Genomic DNA, 23944 nt, shown 5'->3' with positions numbered 1-23944 from the left:
CTGTGAACTTCCCTAACCTCTTTTTTTATTTTATTTTATTTATTTATTTCGAACCAGGTCTCTCTAAGTTACTCAGTTTGGTCCTGAACTTATTCTGATATCCAGTCAGGTCTTGAACTTGCAATCCTCCTGCCTCAGACTGTTGATTGGTTGGGACTACAGGCTTCTATCACTAGGCAGAAAGATGTTGTTTTATACATTTAAAAAGGTTTTACTTTACATTTGTGTGCATGTGGACACGCATGCATGTCTCTGTCTCTCTCTCTCTCTCTGTCTCTCTGTCTCTCTCTCTCTCCATCTCTCTCTCTCTCTGTGTGTGGTGTTTACAGAGGTCAGAAGAGGGAGTCGGGTCCCTTGAAGCTGAGTCTGGAGTTACAGGTATCTGTGAACCCTCTGACATGGGCTTTGGGAGTATCATGCACTCTTACTACTGAGCCAACTCTCGAGCTCACAAGTAAAATTATGACAGTGTTTTCTGCCAGGCTCCTCCCACTCTGGTCCTCTAGGATTCTACAGCACACGTGAGCAATGTCTCTTGAGAAACAAATTAACACTTGCAAAGGGTAAGATTCCTCAGAGGGAGGGCACCCATACCAGTGTTTCCCCATGAGTTCTCAGAGCTCATGTACTCTATTAGGGAGGTGTGGGCAGTCAAGATCAAGAAGAGACCCATGAAACCCAGAAATCCATGGCATCTCCCACAAGTCTCATTGATTTTAGTGGGTCCATTCATCCAAGGTTCTAATGAAAAGATTTTTGGTATCTACTACATTAAACAGAGCAGACTGAGCCAAAAGATTCGATTGAGACAGCTGCAAAACCGTACTTAATGGCAGGGTCAACACTGTGCAACATGTGGTGTACACACTTCAGCTGTCAGATTCACTTCCCTTTCTTAGACATAGTGTAAGACTCGGAGGCCACACTTAAAATGAGCGGGAAAGAACGTTTTAAAGGTAACGATAGAGCATCGGTGAGAAACCTCGCAGCTGCCAATCAAGGATTTGAGTAAAGAACCCTAGGAGGCTAAGACGTAGCTCTCTTAGCCCACTGGCTGTCTTTTTAGAACGACGTCTCCCACCCTGCGCAGCAGTATGCATTAACAAGGGGCCCCACAGCAGAGCGACCCCACAAAGAAACGTGAGCATTGTGGTGCACGGGCTGTAGGGATGGATGCCATGCACTCCCGTCAGAAAGCCCAGGGAGGGTAAAACATCAGCACACACTCACACAGCTCACTGGCAGGTCAGTGAGATAGAAATATCGTCACTGTGAGGAGACTGAAATTCTCCAAAGCTCTCCTCAAAAGGTCAGAAACTATTACATCAGGGAATAAAAGACTCAGTCTAATTTTGGTTTTCATTGGTTTGAAAATGCATTCTGAATGACAGGTTTAGAAACATGAAAAAAAATACTTACAATTACATCAAACTTGGAATAAATATCTACAACTTTTCCTAAAAATGAAAACATAATGTTAGAAAAACATTTTAGCAAGAAGACAGTAACTCATTAAAAAAAAAATCAGTCCTAACTGGGTAACTACTGTGCATTAAACAGCGTTGAATAAAACACATGGGCCTATTTAGGACGGGAAACAGTATCTTAATGGTGACCGGAAACTAAGCCGGCTGATCGCTGGATACAGTAAACTGTATCCCAGCGTTTACTCTCTGCCGTCTGCCCAGTTCCCACTCCTGGCTCAGGAGCTCAGGAGCAGGGTCCTACGCTTTGCTGGGATGGCCCTCACAGACCTGACTCATCCACCACAGGCAGAGCTGATATCCGTCTCTCCACAAAGATGTTCAAGGCTTTGATGATAGGAGTGTCCGGGTGAATGAAGGCAATATTGTGGTACGTTCCTATTCCAAGTTCATCCAGGTTCTGCTTCATGAAGGCAGGCTTTGGCATATCAGACATCTGAGCAAGAAGAGACATGAGAATGTTCTAGAACCCTAGCATACCCTTTCAATGCTCAAACATCCAGATCTGAATGAAAAAACTATGTGCAGCGAATTAAAGGTACTCTTTCCTAACAGCCAGCCTGGTATCTCATTGTCATCAGAGCTACACATCAGAACTGTCTCTCTCAAAACAGCTGGCCACTCAACGTGGATCCTTCTACAGAAAACGAGTCCAAGAATTCATGTTTTCCCTTCTCTTCACACCAAACAAGTGGCTAAAAGATGGGAACAACAGGCATGTCTGGGAAATGAAGGCCTGAAAGCCAGCATGGCTTGGACCCTTTCTTAGCGATGTACACTCAGCCGTGTGTGTTTGCAGACCCCAGGGCTGACGGGCTGAGACTAAGCTGCTCCTCATTCCACCCCACTGCCACAGCCTGCACTCTCCCCAGATGAATCCGATTTCTGATAGTTAGAAGTGAAGAGTAAGCTAGTTGAACACAGTAGAAGGAACCTCTGAAAATTAACTTTCCTTTTTTGACTGTTTCAAAGGAGGAAGGGTAAGTTTGAAAAGAGTCTAGGACCAGGCTGAACTATAACACAATAAGGTCTACGGTTTCAAAGCTCCACATTTTATAAAGGCCACAGCTGGCGCCATCCTCCTGGTATACCTTACAATTATCAGGAAAAGATGAACAATTAGAAGAAACAAAATGTTCAAGTCAAAGAGTTCATCAATATTCAAATCATGAGATTCCTAGAAATTTAGAGAAAAAAAAAAGAGAGAGAGAGAGAAAGCCCTATTAGGGTCTGGAAGGGTATCGCTACCCTTTCTCAGAATGATCCTGACAACTCAGTAAAAACCAGGCTCTGGTGTTTCATTATCTAAAATTTGCATTTTTATCTGAGAACCTATGGCTGGATTTCTGGCTGCAAGGTTCTATCTGCCATAACCCCCTCCCCCCACCCCCATCCTCTCCACAGACCAGAAGAGCGGCAACATGAATAGCAATGATACCACCAACTGGACAGGGTGCACAGGGACACCTCGTGCAAAGCTCCCAGGACAGTGCCTGCAGTGGCCAACTGTCACAGATGGGCTCTAGGGGGCTGAGCTGCCACCCAAGCCCTTGGTTCCTACGATGTCTCAACATTCAAGGCTGCCACATTCCCCAATTACTGGCCGATGGACAAAACCCCAAAACCCTCGTTCTTTCTTCCTAGGTTGCCTACTAAATGTCATGGGCTTTTTGGCAAATTATTCTTCTCCTGATTTCTTAGCATTTATTTAATCAGGAAATGCAACTTGTCTCTGTATGTTTAATAGAACTATTTGACCAGTCGGATCACTAATGCAACTCTCTAAACCTTTGACACCTCTGTAAGCCCCTGGCCTTGCAAATCTGCATCCAGAACAGCAACTTGGGTCCTTCTGTGAACTTGCATGCCTAGTGGGAAGCTGCAGATAGGAAGTAGCTTTAAGTGTTTCTTATTTCCTTTAGAAAGAAAACTTCAAATGACCTTTCTGAACCAGCAACATTTCCACCAGTCCTGACTGGTGATGGGGGTGGGGCACGAAAGCACATTCCTGCTCCCGTGGAGCCTCCTCTAACACTACCTGCCTCAGAGGCTGTGAACACAAACCACAGACATGCAATATGGTGTATCTTTTGCTTATACCTGACTTGCCTTGGGATTCTCTGGCTGCTGCTGCAGATGAGAATGAGATAACCCCTGGGATGCTGTTGTTTTGCTTATGTTTCTAGAACCATGGTTTCAACAAACACGCTATGAAGCAAATGCTGCCCTAAGCCGTGGCTCCGCCCATCTGGTGCAGTAGAACTCAATGAAACTGCCTTAGGCACTCCGTTAGCCACCCACGCACAAGAGATACCCATCTTTAGGGGGCACGCACCATTTTTATTACTTTAACACTTGGACTAAAAGATTACGGCATTTGAGCTGTCAACTTGGAGAACACACAGTGCACACAGTAGTGAGTTGAGAAACTGAAATGTTGCAAAAAGGAAACCATGGAACTAACGGTTTCTTCTACCGAGAGTGACAAGAGCCCGTTTACTTGAAGTAAGTGACAGTCAATGCAACTGCATCTTTAGGGACTACTTACAAAAAGCTGGAGGAACTTGAGGATTCTTTTGTGGGTAAGTATATAAAGTGCATTCCCACTGATAGGGTCAATAACTGGCAATCTGTGGATTTTATTTTTGATCAACGAGTATACAGCATCGAAGAGGCTGCGGGAAAAGCCATTAGAGTCATTAGGAGGCTTTCAAGAAAAATCAGAACGACTTCGGACCACCCCTACTTTCCAGTATTTCCACTGCTTTTATACTACCATAAGAGGAGGCTCATCAGCTTAAAACAGTCACGGCAAAGCTTTACGTGGGAACTCTCCGCCCATCTGTTGATACATCTCAAACTCAAGAGGGAAACACAGATTTCCAGCAAGACAAGTTGGTAATAGTGTGTCCAGGGATTTTGTTTGGAAGAAGCAAAGCCTTCTGGAAAGCTAGCAGTGACCTTAGCACTGAGGCTGGGTACTGGACTCCCAGGGTGTCTGCCTGCCCCACCAGCCCACCTTGGGGAACTGCCCTGTGTCCTCATTGCTCCTGCCACTGTCTGCAAGAAGCCTGGGGGGGGGGGTGTATCTTCCCCTGCGACCTGGGAATAGGTGACAAAACCAAGTGTCTTCTCTCTATATAGTTCTTGGGCTTTAAAAATGTCTCCTACACTGTCCATGTTGTGCTGAGAGCCAGGGGCTGAGTCCAGCACCTGTTCTTCTAACAGGTTGTGCCTGAGTCCGGCTTCACCCTTCCTGCTCCTTCTGGGATGGCTCTGTCTGGATTGAAAGCACCTTGGGAATGTTTCACTGCTTCTCCCAGGAGCCAGCCTCTCAGACAAATGCTGGGGTCAGGAGGGAAGCCCTGAGTTTGGTAACTATAACAGGATCCTTCTACTGATGCTGCCACAGGAGAGCCGGGTATTTGAAACTGGCCTGGATGATCAACCTCACGGTCCATTTCCAATCACTTGGATCCACATGGTTGTTCCATGCCCTCATTCTCCTTCCTCTCTCAGGTCTTGCTAAGTTGTCCGAGATAGCCTTGTGTTTGCTATGCATATAGTCCAGGCTGGCCTTAAACAAACAATCCTCCTATATGGGCCTCCCCTGAGTGCTAGGATTCCACCATGTCTGGCTTTGTTGTGATTTCCAACATCTCTCAACTTCTGGCATACTACTTGGATTGAGGAGGCTGGCCGTATCTAGCCTGAGGAACTTGTCTGTCTACTTCTAGTAACCTATCAATGCAATAAAACACCTACATTGCAAAGAATGCTTTCAACGGGGGAGAAGAAGCTTCCATGTTTACCTTGCATCTGGAGAGATATTCACCAAAGGCTTGAAGGTTTCTTGTAAGTACAACTCTGCATTTGTAGAAGGAAAACATAGTTACAGATCTGCTGTGCACAATGCTACAGTTTACAGGAAATAACTAGACAGACTAAAAACCCAAATAAAAGATAATTTACCCTAAACTAAGGTTACAGTCATGGTTATTTTAAGCAGCCTCAACTGTTTTCAGGACATTGTCTTTGGAGAAAAATCAAATACAGGAAAAAACCCGGTATTTCCAAAGATGCTGATAACGTCAGGAAAAGTTCTGTTGTGGAGCAATGGTAGCAGAGGCCACTGGGTCCTATCAAGTCCATGCTGCTCTCAAGAAACGAAACGTTTACAGAATCCTTTAGGGCAGATGCTCATAAACTGGGAGATAGCATCACTCTAAGCGATGCTGTTCTTCAAATGATCTCATTTTATTTCACTAAACTGATGCTCAAAATCCAGGGCATGTTGGGAATCTTGCCGACACAGGCACATTTTCTTTATAAAGAAATCAACTGTAATTTTAATTTGTTTTGCTGAGGTCTGCACACAGAAGGTATCTGAGACCATCACACCTTCAAACACCCCGGTAGGTAGAAGGGTAAATACATCTAAACCAACAGGACATATACGGCAGAATTTGATGAGAAGTGCCTATCCTGGTATTGTTAGTCATGCCACTGACAGGCCATCTGGATGCCATGGTGACTCAATTCATTTAGCCTGCCTTGATAAAGCCATGCTCAATAAAACACATCCCTTGGCAAGATTTCGAATCATCTGAAATTAAAAGGGTCCGCTGAGGTCTGGTGAACACGAGTGGAGGCTATGATTTCCCAGCTTCCTTTGAAGACTGGTCATCCTGTCAAGCACAGACTCCCAACACCTAAGGAATGTCCTGCAGTTGGCCCTCCCCTTCTACCCAGGCTTCCTTGAGCACGGGGCCAGGGCCCTTATGCTCTGACCAGTCTGGGTCCTCTGAGCCATCCCATGTTCCACCCTGCCCACTATGAGTCTTTGAGATGATAACCTTCCCATCCTGGAACTGGTCCCACTGTAGGTAAAATAACATGACTGTAAAGGGTGGATTTTGGTGAGCCAAACAGTTCTTTTGTATGTATGAGTGTATGTATCTGTGTGTATGTATATTTCTGTGTGTGGGCCAGAGGAATCTCTCAGAAAGCTCTCATCATGTTATCTGAGACAGAGTCTCTCACTGGCTCTGGCTTTGCTGATTCAATCAGGCTGGCTGACCAGTGAGGCCCCAGAGATTCACCTGTCACTGTCTCCAGGACTGGCGAGTACACATTCCCATGCCTGGCTCTTTCACATGAACTCGGGGACTGAGCCTTGGGTTCTCAGGCTTGCTCTTCCCATACTATCTCCTCTCCCCCCCCACCCCCCCACAAGTTCCTGAAATGATTTCCTTGTCACTAGGTCTGAACCGTTCAGTTGGAATTTTTCTTGTCCTGGGTTTTGCTGAACTGGTAAAAGAGCAATTCAGCTTCATCAGAGCAGAGGCTAGCGAGCTCTCCCCACACTTGGGCTACGGTGACCGCATATCTGAGGGTGACACTCGGTGGTCAGAGCTTCTACAGCTCCAGGCCTAGTGGAAGGCCACACACGTGTGACAACGTGCACAGTTAGTAGTGAAGACCCTCAAAATGAAAAAGAAACAGAGTGTTTTAGCTAGCAGGTTGTAATTAAGTGCAGGAAATGACCCGAGACATCAAACATGCTTTTTACATAGCATTTTCTCCAGATATTGAAGGGTTTAAAACCTGGTAGTGCTTACCCCTCCACGTTTCAATCTTATGTTCCTCTAATTCATAAATCTGTACCTGCAAATAAGAAAAAAATCACATCTACATGTGTTACCATCCACAACGGCAAGCAGCTACGCTCCTGCCCGTCTGCATCTAACTAGAAAGTTCAGGGACCTGTATCCCCAAGTGCCATAAAGAGCTTTAGCTTGTTTATCTACTTATTGGCTTTATTTTTCAATTTTTTTATTTAACAAGCAACCATAGAGATTTGCTATATGGTGTCTGCTGTTCTTTATCACATATATCACACAGAATATTTAACGTCTGATAGAACTTCCTTTATTTTTCTCTAAGTAGGATAATTTAGTAAGCAGGTAAAAGTAACAGGTTTCACGGTGGCATTTCTGATTTTGTACGTCATGTTTCTCAATATATCATCCACGGTCACCCTCGCATCTCTGTCCCCTTAGCTGTCCCCTTCCTTCCCGCAGACGGCCCCTCCTCCTGTTTTTACGTCACATGCAATCCTTTATCTCTCTTATTCCCCACTCCTGTCCCCTTAAGGCCCCTTCCAGACCAAGCGGTGTTTGACACGGGCAGACTGGTTTCAATCCAAACTGCCCTGCTAGAACATCTGGGCTAGGTGCCAGGCCGTCTGGCACCAACGGCATCCAGAATTTCCCAACTTGGCAGGAAAGGGTCAGAACTGAGTTTCTTCAGTTTTGATTTGTACGTCTTTCCTAGTTTTCTTATAATGGCTATAAAACCATGAAGGAGGGGCTGGGGTTAGCTCAGTGGTGGAGCACTGCCCAGCAAGCTCCATGCCCTGGGTTTCCCCGCAGAGCTGGAATAAGTAAGAAAAATAAATCCTGGATGGGTGATAAGCAACTCTCAAACTCCACACATAACAGGCCTGCAAAAAGAAAGCCCCATGGCCACTTAATCTCCAGGGTGAGGTCGGGAGGCCAACCACTAAGAGGAAGTGGGGGGAGGCACCGCCCTTCCTGGTCCTAGCAGATACCACACGGGGGTAGACATCAAGCAGCAGGAACTTACACATGTCAGGGCAGTAAATCAGAATGGATAATTCTATAATCTGAATAAAACAGTTATTATTCCTTTCCCCCCTCCCCCCGGTATCTTCTTCAAACTTCAATTAAACGACATGAGGCCAAGCTCACTGTTTACTTGGGTTGGAAGTCTTATAGTTAAGTTCCTATTATACATACTGGGAAATCCACCTCATCCTAACCACACACACCATGAGGTCTATGCCACTTACCATAGGTGATTTATAGTATCTGTGCAGTATATTTATGAAGTCTGTAATAGTGAGCATTCCTGGAACAAAGAATCACAGATTAAAAGCAAAACTAAGGGATTGGAAAGATGGCACCATCATTAAAGCATTTGCCACTGAAGTGTGAGGATAGGAGTATGGGTCCTCAGAATCACTGGTCAGTGTGGTGGCCCACTTCTAATTCCAGCTTTAGAAGGCGAAGACAGGGGATCCCCAGAGCTGGCTGGTGAGACGAGGCATACAGGCAAGCTCTGAGCTTGATTGAGAGCCTCTGCCTCAAAGAATGAAGTGGATAATGATGGAGTATGATTCCTGACATCAATATCGGGCCTCCACATGCATGTAAGCGCGCGCACACACACACATGCACAGCATATACACACATATGAAAAAAGATAGACAAAAACACATGGAAAGGAAGCTTCTAGTAGAAAGTGAATCTGCAATGTTTACTAGAAAATCTTGCAAAGCACAGCTCCAAACCCCAGGCTCCATCTAGTATACTTTCAAAGAAAGAACATGGATTTCCTACACTAACGTAGACATGCAAACGAAGCCTGGTGGCCAGTAGGGAATCTGTCTGGCAGATGATTGGAGAACTCGCCAACACTCATAAAACAGCACAAAGAACCGCAGCTGCATGTGAATGGGCTTCAGCAGGAGATGCAGAAGTCCTCAGTGCTATGAGGGTGGGGCGTCTGGGGCACCCGGACCTCCTGAACATAAGGGGTTTAATAAAGAGTCGCCATCCACTGAAGGCCTACTATGTGCTGGGAACTAGACTTGTGAAGATGACAAGGAGTTCTTTCCACAGCACATTACAGGACCCGGGCGCTGGGGGCGCATGCCTCTACTCCCAGCACTCAGGGTGCAGAGACAGGCGGGTCTCTGAGCTCAAGGCCAGCCCAGTCTACAAAGCAAGTTCCAGGACAGTCAGAGATACATAGAGAAACACTGTCTTGAGAAACAAAACAACAACAAAAGAACACTGTAGTCTAGAGAAGAGCAGACTGAAGTAGTTAATTTCAGAATAATGTTCTAAACACTGGAGCAACACAGCACAGTCAGGCTGTTCTGACTGGGGACAGGTGTGACAGAGTTTACACAGTTGGAAGGCACATAGGGTCACGCCCAGAGCCCCACACATCCTAAGCAGGTCTTGTGACACTGAATAACACTTGTAGCTCTTGGCTGTTCTAAACAAGGTCTAGACTGCTTAGGATGGAAGTTGCAATCCTCCTGCCTCTGCATCCCGAGTGCTGGGATTACAGGCACGTACAGAAATATCCAGGGCTTATCCAGCACTTCTGACAGCTTAATGATTTAGCAGACATTGGTTATATTCACATTCTGATGCTTGCTGTCATTTACAATGAAGAACAATGACTGAACAGAGCCAGCACACGGCCTGGGGCAGGTGCCCTGAACTCATCTGACCACATCTGTGGTGACTTGGTTCCCTGAGCTGATAAAGACACATCTCCTTCAGAGTGTTCAGAAACTGCTAAATTAAAAGAACTCCCTCACCCCCAAAACACAAACACTTGAAAAGACTGCCGTAAGGCCACAGCAATGTCTCCTATTCACTACTGGTCTGTTCAGTATGCAAAAGCCAGGATGTTCTTCAATTTGAAAATGTCTATCAGGCTAAACTAGCAGGGATGGGATATAAAGCACTCTGCAGGGACAAGAGGTCCCTTCCCAGACAGCCTTCCCCAGCCTGCCACTCACCTACAAAGCTCTGCCTTTTACTTTCCCACAGAGGTGCCGCTCGGACTCCGTTGGCTACTAAGGCAAAGAAGGCCTTTTTAACCTGGAGAGAAACCAGAAACAAAACATCCTTTTAAAATCTTCATTTCAGGAAGAAAATACCTCAACTAAGGTTTCCACCAAATCTTACCAGAAATTATCAATGTACGTTTGATAGGCTACAAATAACATGTTAGCAAAATGTATTTTTATAGCCTATTTGAAGGTATTCAGATGTGTCTAACCTTTTGACATTGTCATCTTCACAAAGCTCACATCTAGAGCAGTGTTGTAGTTGTGTGGTTTTTATCCTTTTGTCTCTGGAGGCCCGCCACCCAGCTCCCAAATAAATCACACAGAGGCTTACTCTTACTTATGCATGCCTGGCCTTAGCTTGGCTTGTTGATAGCCAGTTTTTCTTAACTTATATTATCATGTCTTTCTTTTACCTCTGAGCTATTACATTTCTCTATTTCTTTATCTTTTCTTCTTATCCCACGGCTGACTGGGTGGCTGGCCCCCTCTTTTCTCGCTTCTTGATCTTCTTTTCCCAGATTTCTTCTCCTATTTATTCTCTCTGCCTGGCAGCCCCACCTAGCCTTTCTCCTGCTTCGCTATTGGCCGTCCAGCTCTTTATTAGGTCAGGTGTTTTTGAGAGGCAAAATAACACAGCTTCACGGAATTAAACAAATGCAACATAAAAGAATGCAAGACATCTTTGCATCATTAAACCAACCTTTCTCAGCATAAAAAAATCTAACACATCTTAAATTAATATTCTATAACACAGTATAATCAAATTACAAAAAAACACAAAAATCTTCATATTTTTCTTTTGTAGGTATATGTATATGTGTGTAGTGCAGATGTGCCCAAGTGTGGGCATGTGTCTGAAGGTCAGAAGACAAGTTCATGTGTTGGTGTTGATCCTGGCCTTCTACCTTGGTTTGGGACAGGTGTCTTCTTTATGGCTGGCTGCTACATACACTGGACTAGCTGACTGACAGGATTCCACAGATCATCCTTCTGTGCTTCCTACCTCACTATGGGTGCAACAGATCACAGACACATACTACCAAGGCCAGCTTTTTACATGGGTCCTGGGGATTTGAACTCAGGTCCTCACACTTGTGGCAAATCCTCATAAAATTTACAATTTTGTGTTCAGCGGCATTCAGAGCAACATACTCTGGGTTGCATGTGGCCTGTGGGCTGCAGGCTGGCCATACCTGGTAGAGGCAGTGGGGATTATTTTTTTGAAACTGAAAGACAATTAACTTCAATTTTTTTCCTTTGCTTTAACTAAATATTCTTGCATACACAGATTTTCTATAATTAAAATCGTACAAAATAATTAAATATCAGCTTAATTTCTCCCATGTGTGATTGATGATTAACTTGAAACAGTTATACTGGATTATTTGAAATGATAATTAGTCATTATACTAGAAATCGCAACAAATGACATGTTTTCCCATCTCCTCCCCCAAAGATGAGCAAGACAGGCAGACAGCTACCAGCTACAGCTGCACTTTACAGAACTAGAGACAAGCATGGCTCTAAGGCTATGACAGCGCAGGCGCCATGCAGGGTGTTAACACACAGCACTCTATTCGACTCTAACACACATCCTTAGGGATACTGTAAGGTGCCATACTTGATTTATCAAGAGCCAAACGCTCAGGGCTGAAAGCAATCCTCGACACAGCAAATGCGAACAGGAAAAACATTCTACTATCATTAATAACTCAAGAAATACAAATGCAACATTAAAACATTATTCAGGGCTGCTGCTCTAGTGTGGATCATGGAGTGGTTCCCAAGCGCCTGTGTGGAAGGAAGCTAGGCCACTGGGGAGTCGCCCTGAAGAGGACACTGAAGCCCTATGTCTCTTCTTTCTTGAGATAGGGTCTCCCTGTGCAGCCTAAGCTGGTCTGGAACTTGTGGCTCTTTGCCTCAGGCTCTTCTGGGTTTAGGATTCCAGGCAGTTCTCCACTCCGGGTCCTTCCCTTTCTCTTCACTTTGCTTCTCACCACGGGGCGAACAGGCCTCCTCCACCACCTGCTTTCACCATGATGCACCATGCTGCCACAGTCCCAACCTAACCAGGAAGAGTGACAGTGGCAACCTGGGGAACTTCCATAACCAAGCTCTTCCCTTGGAAGTTGTTTATCTGGGGTATTCTGTCTCAGTTAAACAAACATATGCTTTTAAGTCTTATCTAACGTGAGAATTATTATTTTTTTTACTACATTCATTTGTTGTGTATGTATGGGGACAGCTCACGCCATGTGCACATGTGGAGGTCAGAGAGGACAACCGTGGCAGTCAGGTCTCTCCTACCTCGATAACCTGAGGATCGAACTCTGGTTACTGGGCTTGGTGGCAAGCACCTTGCTGGCCCCCCACCAGTACTATTTTAAGTGACATGTTTGTGCTGGCTATACATCAACTTGACACAAGCAAAAAAAAAAAAGTATTTGAGAGACGAGAACCTCAAGAAAATGCCTCCATAAGAGCAGGGTCGAGGACCTGCCTTGACCAAAACACTTCTTACCAGCGTAGGGGTGTGGGGTGTGGGAATTGAAGAAATAGAAGTAAAGAATACAAAGACGCATAAAAATACTAAGACAGAAAACAGAAAGTATTAGGAGGGCATTCCAATGACTGAAATCCTAAAATTCACCTGTGTTTATTTCTTTCACAACTTTTATACCCAACATAAAGGGGGGGGGAGAGAAGGTAACAAAAGACTTTATTAACATAATACATAAGACAACTCACACAGTCAATCGCTTTATCACTGAGACATGAAATCATCAGCATTCTATAGTCTAGGTAGCAAAGCTGCTCTATGTCACATGTTCTGAAGACCGCCCTTCCCCAGGTGACCTCATAGTTACAAAAGAAGGAGCAGAAGTCCATTTGCATATCCTGACCACCTGTCAGGATGGCATGGCACTATCTTAATTCAAAAGAGCCAAGCTATCACACACATCCTGAGTTGGGCTGTGTAACTACGCTTGTCAATCTCTAAACTCTCTGACCATCAGACAAGGTGGAAATGGACCTGCATTTTTGGGTCTCCAAAGAACAGGCTGTAGGAAAGCCTGTAGGAAACTTCCTTAATTCCATTGTAGCCATCCTAGGCTGGTGGTCCCAGGTTCTTTAGGAAAGCGAATGGAGAAAGACAGCAAGTGCTGCCCCTCCATGGTCTCTGCATCAGCTCCTGCCTCCAGGTTCCTGCCCTCACTGCCCTCAGTGATGGGCTGTTATCGGGAACTGAGTGATGCAAACCCGTTCCTCCCCACGCTGCTTTGGTCGTGGTGTTTCACCACAGCAAATAGTCACGCTCAGACAGTGTTTAAGCACAGCTCATATCAGGAATCACAAAACCATCCCTACCATTGGCTCTTTAGCTTGTTTCTACTGGATTATTTGGGGGAATGGGATCCCTTGATCTAAAGATGCTCAATGTGGTATTATGTTTGACATTAAAAACTGGGGAGCCGGGCGGTGGTGGCGCACGCCTTTAATCCCAGCACTCGGGAGGCAGAGGCAGGCGGATCTCTGTGAATTCGAGGCCAGCCTGGTCTACAAGAGCTAGTTCCAGGACAGGCTCTAAAAAAGCTGCAGAGAAACCCTGTCTTGAAAAACCAAAAAAAAAAAAAAAAAAAACAAAACTGGGGAAACACCCAGCAGAAGAAAACTATGAAAGTGGGAGCTTAATTTTTTAAAAAATATTTTATGTATATAGTGTTTTGCCTGCATGTATGTGCGTTGCAGGTGTGCAGTGCCCACAGAAGTCAGAAGGGCATTGGCTCTCCTGGAACTGGAACTGCAGGTGGTTGTGAGCTGCCATGTGGGTGCTGGGAATTGAACCTGGATCCTGCAAGTATGCTTAACCACTGAGCCAGTTCCATGGGGTTTAAGTCAATATTCACATATTTTGACTACTCAAAAGCATGAGGAAATTCTTGCTTTCTCATGATGACTTCTCTGATCAATCTGTCTAGCCCCACCCCTTTTTATGTACTTCAGTTTCAAGTATCCCCAGGTCCTGAAATTAGTCATTGAAGAGGAAACCAAATAGCACTAATTCATGTTTGTTACAGCCAGGGTTTTGAAGTCCCGGCTCATCTTGAACTTCTGATCTTCCTGCTTCAACCTGGCAAGTGCTGGGATCACAGGCATGCACAAACCGCACTTGGCTCAAGCAGTGTTTTTTTTTTATGTGTGTGTACACGGGTGTGCCATGAATGCGTGAGAGGCTCCATTCACGCTGCTGTTTCCTTTCCTTGTTATCAGGTCTGTCCTCCACACAACCTCCAACATCACAGAGGGTCTCTACTCTCTCTTATTATATCAGGATGTGATGCATTCGTGGTGTGGGTCCATGGTCTGTATTCTGTCAATTATATTTTAAATAAACGCTGATTGGCCAGTAGCCAGGCAGGAAGTATAGGTGGGACAACCAAACAGGAAACAGAGGCGGGTCAAGGAGGACAGGAAAATTCTGGGAAGAAGGAAGCCTATTCCTCTGCAGTTGTGACCCAGCCACAGAAGAAGCAAGATGTGACTGCCTTGCTGAAAAAGGTACTGAGTCATGTGGCTAACATAGACAAGAATAATGGGCTAATATACGTTATAAGAGTTAATAAGAAGGCTGCGCTAATGGGCCAATCAGTTTATAGTTAATGTAGACCTCTGTGCGATTTCTTTGGGACTTAATGTTTGCGGAAACTGGGCAGGACAGAAACTCAGACAACATATCCGGGCAGAAATCAGACTCAGTTTTGTTCAGAGACAACATTTCACAATCTCTAAATGATCTTTTTCTAATTGTTACTTATTTCACCCTTTCCAGCTCACGATCATTTTCCTTGACAAGAGAAGCACCACAGGCTGAGGAGAAAGGTTCCACTTTCTCTAGCCACACCAGGGAACTTGAGCAAGGGATCAGTTCTTCCTTTTCTTCTGGCCTTGAGAATATGGCGTATCCTAATTACCTTGTGCATTTTAATTTTTTTTTTTTGTTTTTTTGAGACAGGGTTTCCCTGTAGTTTCTAGAGCCTGTCCTGGAACTAGCTCTTGTAGACCAGGCTGGCCTCGAACTCAGAGATCCGCCTGCCTCTGCTTCCCGAGTGCTGGGATTAAAGGCGCGCGCCACCACCGCCCGGCTTGCATTTTAATTTTCATCTCAAATTATAATTATACTGTGCATCCCTCTTTTGGCTAGAGCCTTCTGTTTTACATCTGATGGCGCGCACGCGCGTGCGTGCGTGCGTGCGTGCGTGTATTTAGCCCCCCCCCCTTTTGAGATGGTCTTGCAATGTAGATCAGGCTGGACTGAACTTGCAACAATTCTCCTGCCTCTGTCTCCTGAGTGCTGGGACTACAGGTTTCATAGAAATCACTGTAACATCTTGCTATCTTACATCTGCAGAAATGTGGAAAGATGTGTGAGAACAGGCCAAAAAGCAATTTAACACTCAACCAGTGGAGCGGATTGCTGCAGGTGGACTCATTTAATGCTTGGCCTGTGCAGCTAGGGGAGGCTCTAGCTCCTCGATGGCTAAACTGAAGGGAGGTTCTGATACTGTTACTTCTACAGAACAACTAAGACAGGAATACTGGCTGACACCAGAGGGTAATCTGCATGCCTGGCACCCAGGACACTTTCTTCCAGCTGTAGAAGAATGCCTGTGCCTTAGCTGGAGACAGTGCCGTCCCACTCTGCAGACAGGGTCTGGTTTTCCCAGGCAGCAGGGGGCGTTAGAACGCTCTGCCTCCACAGGGATCTCTGGTGGCAGTTCCCTGGTTAGTGTCCCCAGGAATGAAACTTACCCAACTTTCTCATTTTAGTTACTTAACAAGAACTCTAGTGGTCAAAAGCCCAACTTGGGTCATCAAATAATGAGGATCCTGTCCTTCGGTTGTTTCTAGCCTGGGTCAGCTCACTTACAGGACTGGGCAGTGGTCATGCCATTTTAACATACAGTTTCCTGCGTGGTGCCCTCCCCATGGGACTTGCAAACAGGGACGTGAGGAACTGGACATTGGTTCTGACCATAAAATACCACTCCAGTCCTCTAGTGAGGGTGGGGGTCCTCACTGACAGGAAGCATGTCAGCTTACGCTTAGGTCACATTTCCGAGTGCTACTACGGCACTTGCTCTGAGGGGCTCTAAAAGCAATTTTCACTGGGATTTTAGCCTTAGCAGCAAGTCCAGCTGCTCTTCTGTTGGGCCTATGACAGAGCAAGGTCAGTGCTCAGAACGCTGCACAGTGCTTCCATCAGTAAGAAATCCACACCAGGAAAACATCCTGTCGCAGCCATCCCCTAAGACAATTCTTTCTACTTGGGAAACCATTCCCGGATCATTGCTGGGCCCTGATGGAGACTCAACAACCAACCATGGAATGTCGAAAGGCCAAGCAGCTCGAACTCAGCATTCCCTGACCCCTGAGCTCGCTGCTGGTGTGCATGGTGGCACTCTACCGTTAGGTGGAGACAGTGTTTGCCTTCCCTGAGGTGACACCAATGTCTGCAGTGTCTTCCTCTGTCAGGAGTGCTGGCAGTGGAAATGGCTGGCCTATGGGTATGTCTCACAATGGCCATGGGCAGCATGACAGACCACTCCATTGTGCGTTGGTGATGAGAATCCTTAGTGGGCACTATCCCATACCATATTTGACTTCTGCTTCTTCAGGCCTGAGAGATGGAAAGGGGAGACTTGGAGCCTTCAGTTAATGACAGTATCAAACTTAGGGGGTTTGGAGATGGTCGAGTGGGTCTTGAGAGACACAAGCTGGAAAGCCTTAAGCAAGAACGCTCCTCCTCCTTTGTTTGGGGGGGGGCACAGTGTCCCAGTTCCACTCTGCTCTTGCTCGCCAGTGCTATCCTCTGGCCTTGAAGTCTCCTTGGGAATGGCTGACTTTGGCTTACCAGAGCCAGAGTCTCTGAGAACTGTGGTTATTACACATGCTGTTCGGTATCTCCCTTTTAGAAACAGAACAAAACACACTTTTCCAACAAACTTCTTCCTCTTCTCTCCTCTGTTGTGAAATAATCTTTTTGTATACTGTGAAGATGTGTCACTCTGATTGGTTTAATAAAAAGCTGAGTGGCCAATAGCTAGGCAGGATGTCCGTGCAGAGAGGATGCTGGGAAGAAGAGGGCAGAGATGCCAGGTGACGCGGAGCAAGCAGAATGGGCAGTAGGAAGATGAGGTAATAAAGCCATGAGGCAGAAGGTAAATTAAGAGAACTGGGTTAAGTTATAAGAGCTAGTTAGAAAAAAGCTTAAGCTAAGGTTGACCTTTCATAATTAATGTGAATTATTATTTATATTAATTATAACCTCTGGGTCTTTTTTGTGAACCGTAGGCTCAAAGAAGAGTCTGACTACACTCCTCTTCTCTCAAGTAGCCCAGGTTAGCCTCTCACTTACTAAGTAGCTGAGGATGATCTTAAACTCTTGATCCTCCTGCCTCTATCTCCCAAAGTGCTGGGAATCTAGGCCTGTACTACCATGCCTCGCTCTTTCTTAATGGCTGCATTACAGAATTCTGTGATGTGTCCACTTTAGAAGTCATTCACCCTTCATTCTTCCTCTTCCTCCGGGAATGGGCAGTCAGCTTGTTCTGCTGCTTTGCCTCCCCCCCTTCTTTCCGTTCTCATGGGCGTGTCAAGGAAAGCTGCTGCAGTTAGTCAAGAACTTCAAGAACATCTTCCCTCTGCTCTAACCACTACCAGCATGCTCTGTTTCCTTGTTCATAAATTCTAGCTCCCTCCAAGCTTGGAGACATGCAGGATAAATTACTTCTGGGATGGGATATATACATGGCTTTGGTTAGCTGCAGAAATTATATTACTGAATTACTGACCTTGGGCATCCGGAAACCATTACATTTTTCTCAGATTACTCATCCTGGCTAAATTCTTAATTCCAAAGAGCACCAACCCCAGGGCACAATAAAATCTAGGTAAACAGCAGACTGGTGCTTGTGGCTGCTTATGCAAACATGAAGGGTCAAGAGAGTGGGGGGAGGCTGGGGGTAAGTGAGGGGGTCAGGGGCTGGGCCAGCAGTTTATTTTGGGGACTCAGGATGTCTAGCTTTTTAATCCTTTTTTAGTTTTGGTTTTTCGAGACAGGGATTTTCTGTGTAGCCCTGGCTGCCCTGGTGTTTGCTTGGTAGATCAGGCTGGTCTTGAACTCACAAAGATCCACCTGCCTCTGCCTTCTGAGTGTTGGAATTAAAGGTGTGCGCCACCACCACCACCACCACCCTGAAGAATGTCTAGTTATTTAAATACTGAAATTTGTAGCAATAGCTGTAGAGATACTTCTTCTTAGAATGACTTTTTAAAAACCTACCTTCCCCATTATAATCATGAGTTTGCTTTCTGTCCTATGACTAAGAATCAAAGAATCTTAGTTGCGTAAAAGGACCTGGTTCAATGAGAATCTACCACCTCCAGGCCTTAAAGCCCAGCTATAAAACCAATTGTATTTCCATAAATTTACAAAAGAAAAAGTTGGAAATGCATTTAAACAAAAGCAAAAATCTCTCCTGTCTTCCTGTTGGTATCAAGTGGCAGGGACGGAAGGCAGGAAGAATGGCTCTAAGGGTCTGGTGTTTCCTCTAAAGTGTAAGTGCTGGATGCAGAATACAAGAAGCTTGGGATAAACTCTTCTGGGAGCTCAGGGTTCCATGGGGGGGGGTGTGTTAAGGCCGAGGCTGCCATTGTTGAAATCACACCCTTGCTGGCTTCTTGGGGTGGTCTCTCTTCCCATACCTTTGGGATTTTTCCTGACAGCACATTGGCCACAAGCCACTTGCCCACAAGTTCTTGGCTCAGTATCTACTTCTTGGAACACGAGTGAAGGCAATCTTACTTGGTGATGTGGTGTTTCTGTGTACATCCACACATGTGCACACACACATACAAACACAAACACACACACACATACACACACACACACATCTTATACACTGATTGTAACTTGATTATTACACCGAACATAAAAATATAGAACATATACTTAGAACATATAAATTATAACTTTCATATGAAATTATTAGCTATATTAACAAAAAGTAAGCAATAAACACAATTTTAATAGAAAAATAATCAGGTTCAAATTTCCTACTGGAACAGACCAATAAAGGTTTTTTGCAAGAAACTATTCACCTCAACATCTTTTCTAATATTAACCATAATTTTACTTAATAACCAAGAATGACAATCAGCCACCAGTGGGGGAGCAGTTCAGTACACATTGGTTTAGACTCCAACAAGCAGACAAGCCTGGATTCAAATTCCACACCTTACCACACTAGCTAGGGGATGAGGAGTCTGTGGATTAATCTTTGATTTATGTTTAGCTAGAATTTAGTTTCTGTATCAGTACAATGATCTTAGCAATAGCATGTTCCTTATGCAATTACCATGGGGATACAGATGAAACCTCAGCCCAAGGTCTGATTCGTGGAAAGAGCTCAGCCAAGACCGGCTGCCATTGCTGTACTGGATCCATGCAAGCAGCTGCCCCAAGAAGCTACCAGAAGTTCATGGAAGCCAGATATACTCACTTGCAACGTAGTGTCGAAGACAACAAGCTTTGAACTGGTTGGAACGATGTCATAACATTTGTGTGACCTCATGAATCGCATATAAACGCCACTTTCTGAGTCTTCTGCTAAAAGGAAAGAGCAATGGGTTAGTTATAATAAACAACTCCCCTTTCAGTCAACAGAGAATGGGCATGGGAAAACCCACTGCTAATACTTGATGAGAACAGGGTATCCACTCCTGCTGCTTCTGTTCAGGAGAGCTCTGGAAGTTTTGGTCAGTATAACAGGACAAGGTGTGGTGGTGGGGGGACAGTCTACAGATTGAAAAGAAATCCCCCAGTTTATTTGCATATGATATGATGATATGATTTTCTACTTAGGAAAAAGTAAAGCGCCTACTTGGAAAAGTCCCATATCTTTTATTTGTATAGCAAAGTCACAAATAAATCACCATTTCTAGGTCTTGAGCTATTTAAGTGAGCTAGCTGAGTAGAAGCCATCCTGAGAGCCAGTTAGTGAGCATCCTCCTCTATGGTTCCCACTGTGCTTCTTCCGGGTGTGGAGTGGGTGTCCTGGACAGAGCTAATGTCTGGAATAGCAAGCACGCTTGCCTTCAGGCTCTGAGCAGTTAAGAACGCCCGTTGCTCTTGCAGAGGACCTGGGTTTGGTTCCTAGGACCCGAATGGTAGCTCACAACCATTTTTAACTCTTGGAGATCTGACACTCTTGCCTGACCTATGCAGGCACTGCTTCCATGTAGTGCATTTACATATGTGCAGGTAAAACACTCATACACACAAAATAAAACAACCTTATTTTAAAAATTAGCACTCAAAGTAACACATCTCCTGTGGCATTTCTCCTCTAGCTAACTGCCACTTCCCTTGCCCCATCACTACCCCTTACTGCCTCCAGCGAGCAGGCAGGGCCCAGTGTAGCTGTAGAGACACACGGACAATGAGAGGTTTCATCCTCTTTCCTCAAAGCTAATGTGACAGCCCATAAGCTCACACAGTGGGTGCTCCATCCCTACCCTGCCTCTGAGCTGGGCAGGCAGGAAGTCTCAACTGCTTCTGTCTCTGGAAGCCTGGTCTAGTTTTCTCATCAACTTTCACTTTCTATCTTGTTAACACTGATTGTGCATTCTAAACTCTATTTTCCTTCCTGGCCAATTTCTCTGAATGAGCAGACTCTTACTCGAGTAATGGATTAATTTTACAAACACCTACAGCATATGACTTGCTGCAGCTTCTTCCCAAAGCTGACTCTTAAGTCCAAGGGGTAAGTAAGACAGGGAAGGAATAGAGAAAAACCCTCAAAATAAGGCTGCACCCATGAGCAGGTCACAGTTCGAGCACAGATGTGACAGGGAACGCTGAGAGGCTGGGTATAGATCTGACTTCCTGCAGGAGACAGTGCCCATGCCTCAGGGGTCAAGGGTTATTCCCGGGGCATTACCTGTAGTTTTCTTCTGCCCTGAGCATGACTACCAAATGCCTGTGGGCAGAGACTGTGAAACGGGACAACAGGGTTAGAGAAAAAGGACTGTGTGTGTCGGCCACCGTCATCTGTCCCCCACAGTCACCAGTGTCGGGGGCTGGGGCTGCAGCCCTCCACAGGGAACAATACAGTGACCGTGTCTGCTGTCCTCACACTCTCAAGCACACCACCAAGGACAAGGTGTGGGTCTATGAGGGCTCAAAACTGGTGACGGCTGAGAGCACGGAGAAGTGAGTCAGTGTGTTGCTATCTTTTCTTGAAATATTTATCTACCACAAAAATGGGGCCCCGCCCAGGAGGAAGAGCAACACTGAAAGTGCCAGGAAGGTTCTGTGTCGGAGCCATGCAGGGGGACCAACAGGGAGCACTGGAACTCCTGGCAAAGCCATGCCTGCATGAGCCTTGGAGAGGCAGAGCCCCAGGACACCATACTTCTTTGGAGCATAGCTCTAACTGTGGCCTTGGTCCCTTGTGGCTTGTGTGAAAACTCTCCGTGTTTCTAGCCCCTCACTGGGCAGTGTTACTGGTACTTAAAATAACAATGATAGGCTTTTTCCAAGCATGGCTGCTGGAGCAGATGAATGATTCAACTACCACCCTCAGAAAGAATTTAGACATGTAGACTCGTTTAGTAAGGTTAGGTTAGGGTGTTTCTGCTAATGGCTTTAAGGTAGAAAATCTTGGGGAACGATTTAAAGTTTAGAAAGGCACATTTCTAATGGTTGGGCGAGGGGCTTATTGAGGTCAAGAAGAACAAAGACAGCCCGATTATTATTAGCTGACAAGTCTTTCTTGCTATAGATGGGTTGGTGATCAAAAGGGATGAGTAATTCTTTGTACCCATTTCTGCCCTCAGCTTCCTGAGATGGAGAGACTGTGGATGAGCGGGTCTGCACCCTGAGGATTTAAACTAGAGCTGACTAACTGGTTTTCATATATAAAATTTTAGATTTGTGATTCTTTTAAGATCTTTTTTTATAAATTACCTTTTGAGATAAATAATAAATTGATCGATTCTTTCTTTGTAACCACAAAATGCAGCTCTGCCAGTAAAAGCACTGAGAAGAAGGCCTTGCTTGCTTATCCTCTGTTAATCTACAGCAAGCTGCTTGGACAGGAATGCATGTGGGTTCTTGCGTATTTGTTTTTCACCTCTAATATGTAAAATGTTTAGTCATGTAAGAAATATGGAAAATGGGTTTCATTGTTATTCACTGTAATTATTCATTTAAAAAACAGATTGTAGCCACATTGTAATTCTTATAGCGCTTGAAAGATCTTGCTGAGGTATACAAGTTGTAAGGACACACAGAAGGGATATATCTGCATAGAGGTAAGAAACAAAAGAGAGAAGAGAGCAATGAGAGACCCTGAAACTGTGTGTGTATGCTTTTCCCTTTCTCACCTGCCCCAGAGTTACGCTTTGCCCCACTTACCAGCCCCAGAGAGTTAAGTTTTACTCCCTCAGACAGAAAAGTCAAATGGACAGAGAGGGAGAGCAAGGCAAGAATTATCTTGATAGAGGGAACCATTATGGGGTTAGCGAGAAACTTGGCACTAGGGAAACTCCCAAGAATACACAAGGATGGTTCCAGATAGAACTCTAAGCAATAGTGGAGAGGGGGACTGAACTGGCCTTCCCTGTAATCACACTGAGGACTACCGTATAGTCAAGCCTTCATCCGCTAACTGATGGGAGCAGACACAGAGATCCACAACTAACCACTAGGCCAAGCTCCCGGAGTCCAGTCAAAGAGAGGGAGGAGTGATATAATATGAGCAAAGGGATCAAGGCCATGATGGGGTGACCCACAGAAACACCTGACCCAAGCTAGTGAGAGCTCATGGACTCTGGACTGACTGCTGGGGAACCTGCACAGGACCGAACAAGACCCCCTGAATGCAGGTGACAGTGAGTGAATTGCAGTTTTTGAGGCCACTGGCAGTGGGTCCAGGATCTATCCCTAGTACATGCAATGGCTCTTTGGAGCCCATTTCCTATGGAGAGATAGACACAAGAGGGAGGGCCTCAGTCAGGCCTCAATGAGGTGATGGGAAAGGATGAGGGGGTGGGAGGAGGGGAAGGTGGGAGAAGGGGAAGGTGGGGGAGGGGAAGGTGGGGGCAGCGGGATGAGGAAAGGGAAGGAGAACTGGGATTGATACATAAAATTAAAAAAATAATTAAAAATAAAAAATTCATTGGGTTACGAGTAGCTGGGATATTTACTTTAATAGGTATTGTTTCAGCTTCCACAGTTAGAGTCTTAGCATTAAAACAAAATGTACAAATACCTCAATTTACAAATAAACTAATTAAAGTGTTTCTAAAGCAGAAACAGTTCAAGAAAAGATATAGATTTCTTAGAATGATTGGATGGAGGAAAAGAACATAGAAATGTAAATAATATAAGATTTCTCCCACTTCCAGTTCTTTGAAATTCATGTAAAAATAAAGACAACTGTTTGGAAGCTCCCTCTTGTATAGAAAACTGTCACGCTTTGAGCATTGAGACAACGGAATAGAATGAAAAGTTTACTGGAATTTGTTTTAAAATATTCCATATAAATTATTCATTAAAACAAAGCCAACTGAGTGCTGATTGGCCAGTATCCAGGCAGGAAGTAGAGGCAGGTGATGAGAACAGGAGAATTCTGGGAAGAAGAAAGCTTGGTCCACAGTCATGACCCAGCCACAGAAGAAGTAAGATGTGACTGCCTCACTGAATAAGGTACCAAGC

At 45.1% G+C, this 23944-nt stretch overlaps 1 protein-coding gene across 7 annotated transcripts in view; it reads right to left on the bottom strand.

Moving 5' to 3' along the window:
• Prkag2 (protein kinase AMP-activated non-catalytic subunit gamma 2) overlaps positions 1–23944 on the bottom strand; it is a 267184-nt gene that overhangs the window by 6953 nt on the left and 236287 nt on the right. For 5 of the 7 annotated variants that reach the window (XM_038318269.1, XM_038318271.1, XM_038318273.1 and 2 more), the window contains 8 exons: positions 19725–19831; positions 10108–10189; positions 8359–8417; positions 7106–7151; positions 5297–5351; positions 4033–4159; positions 1755–1920; positions 1420–1457 (listed from right to left, as the gene is read on the bottom strand). In XM_038318269.1, the coding sequence (XP_038174197.1) occupies positions 1420–1457; positions 1755–1920; positions 4033–4159; positions 5297–5351; positions 7106–7151; positions 8359–8417; positions 10108–10189; positions 19725–19831 (680 nt within the window). The remainder of the gene's footprint in view (positions 1–1419; positions 1458–1754; positions 1921–4032; positions 4160–5296; positions 5352–7105; positions 7152–8358; positions 8418–10107; positions 10190–19724; positions 19832–23944) is intronic. The other 2 variants (XM_038318270.1, XM_038318272.1) reach the window with 1 other exon arrangement.

The sequence above is a fragment of the Arvicola amphibius genome, chromosome 2 (genome assembly GCF_903992535.2).
Source record: "Arvicola amphibius chromosome 2, mArvAmp1.2, whole genome shotgun sequence".
Lineage (NCBI taxonomy): Eukaryota > Metazoa > Chordata > Mammalia > Rodentia > Cricetidae > Arvicola > Arvicola amphibius.
This window is presented reverse-complemented; position numbering and strand designations above follow the sequence as displayed.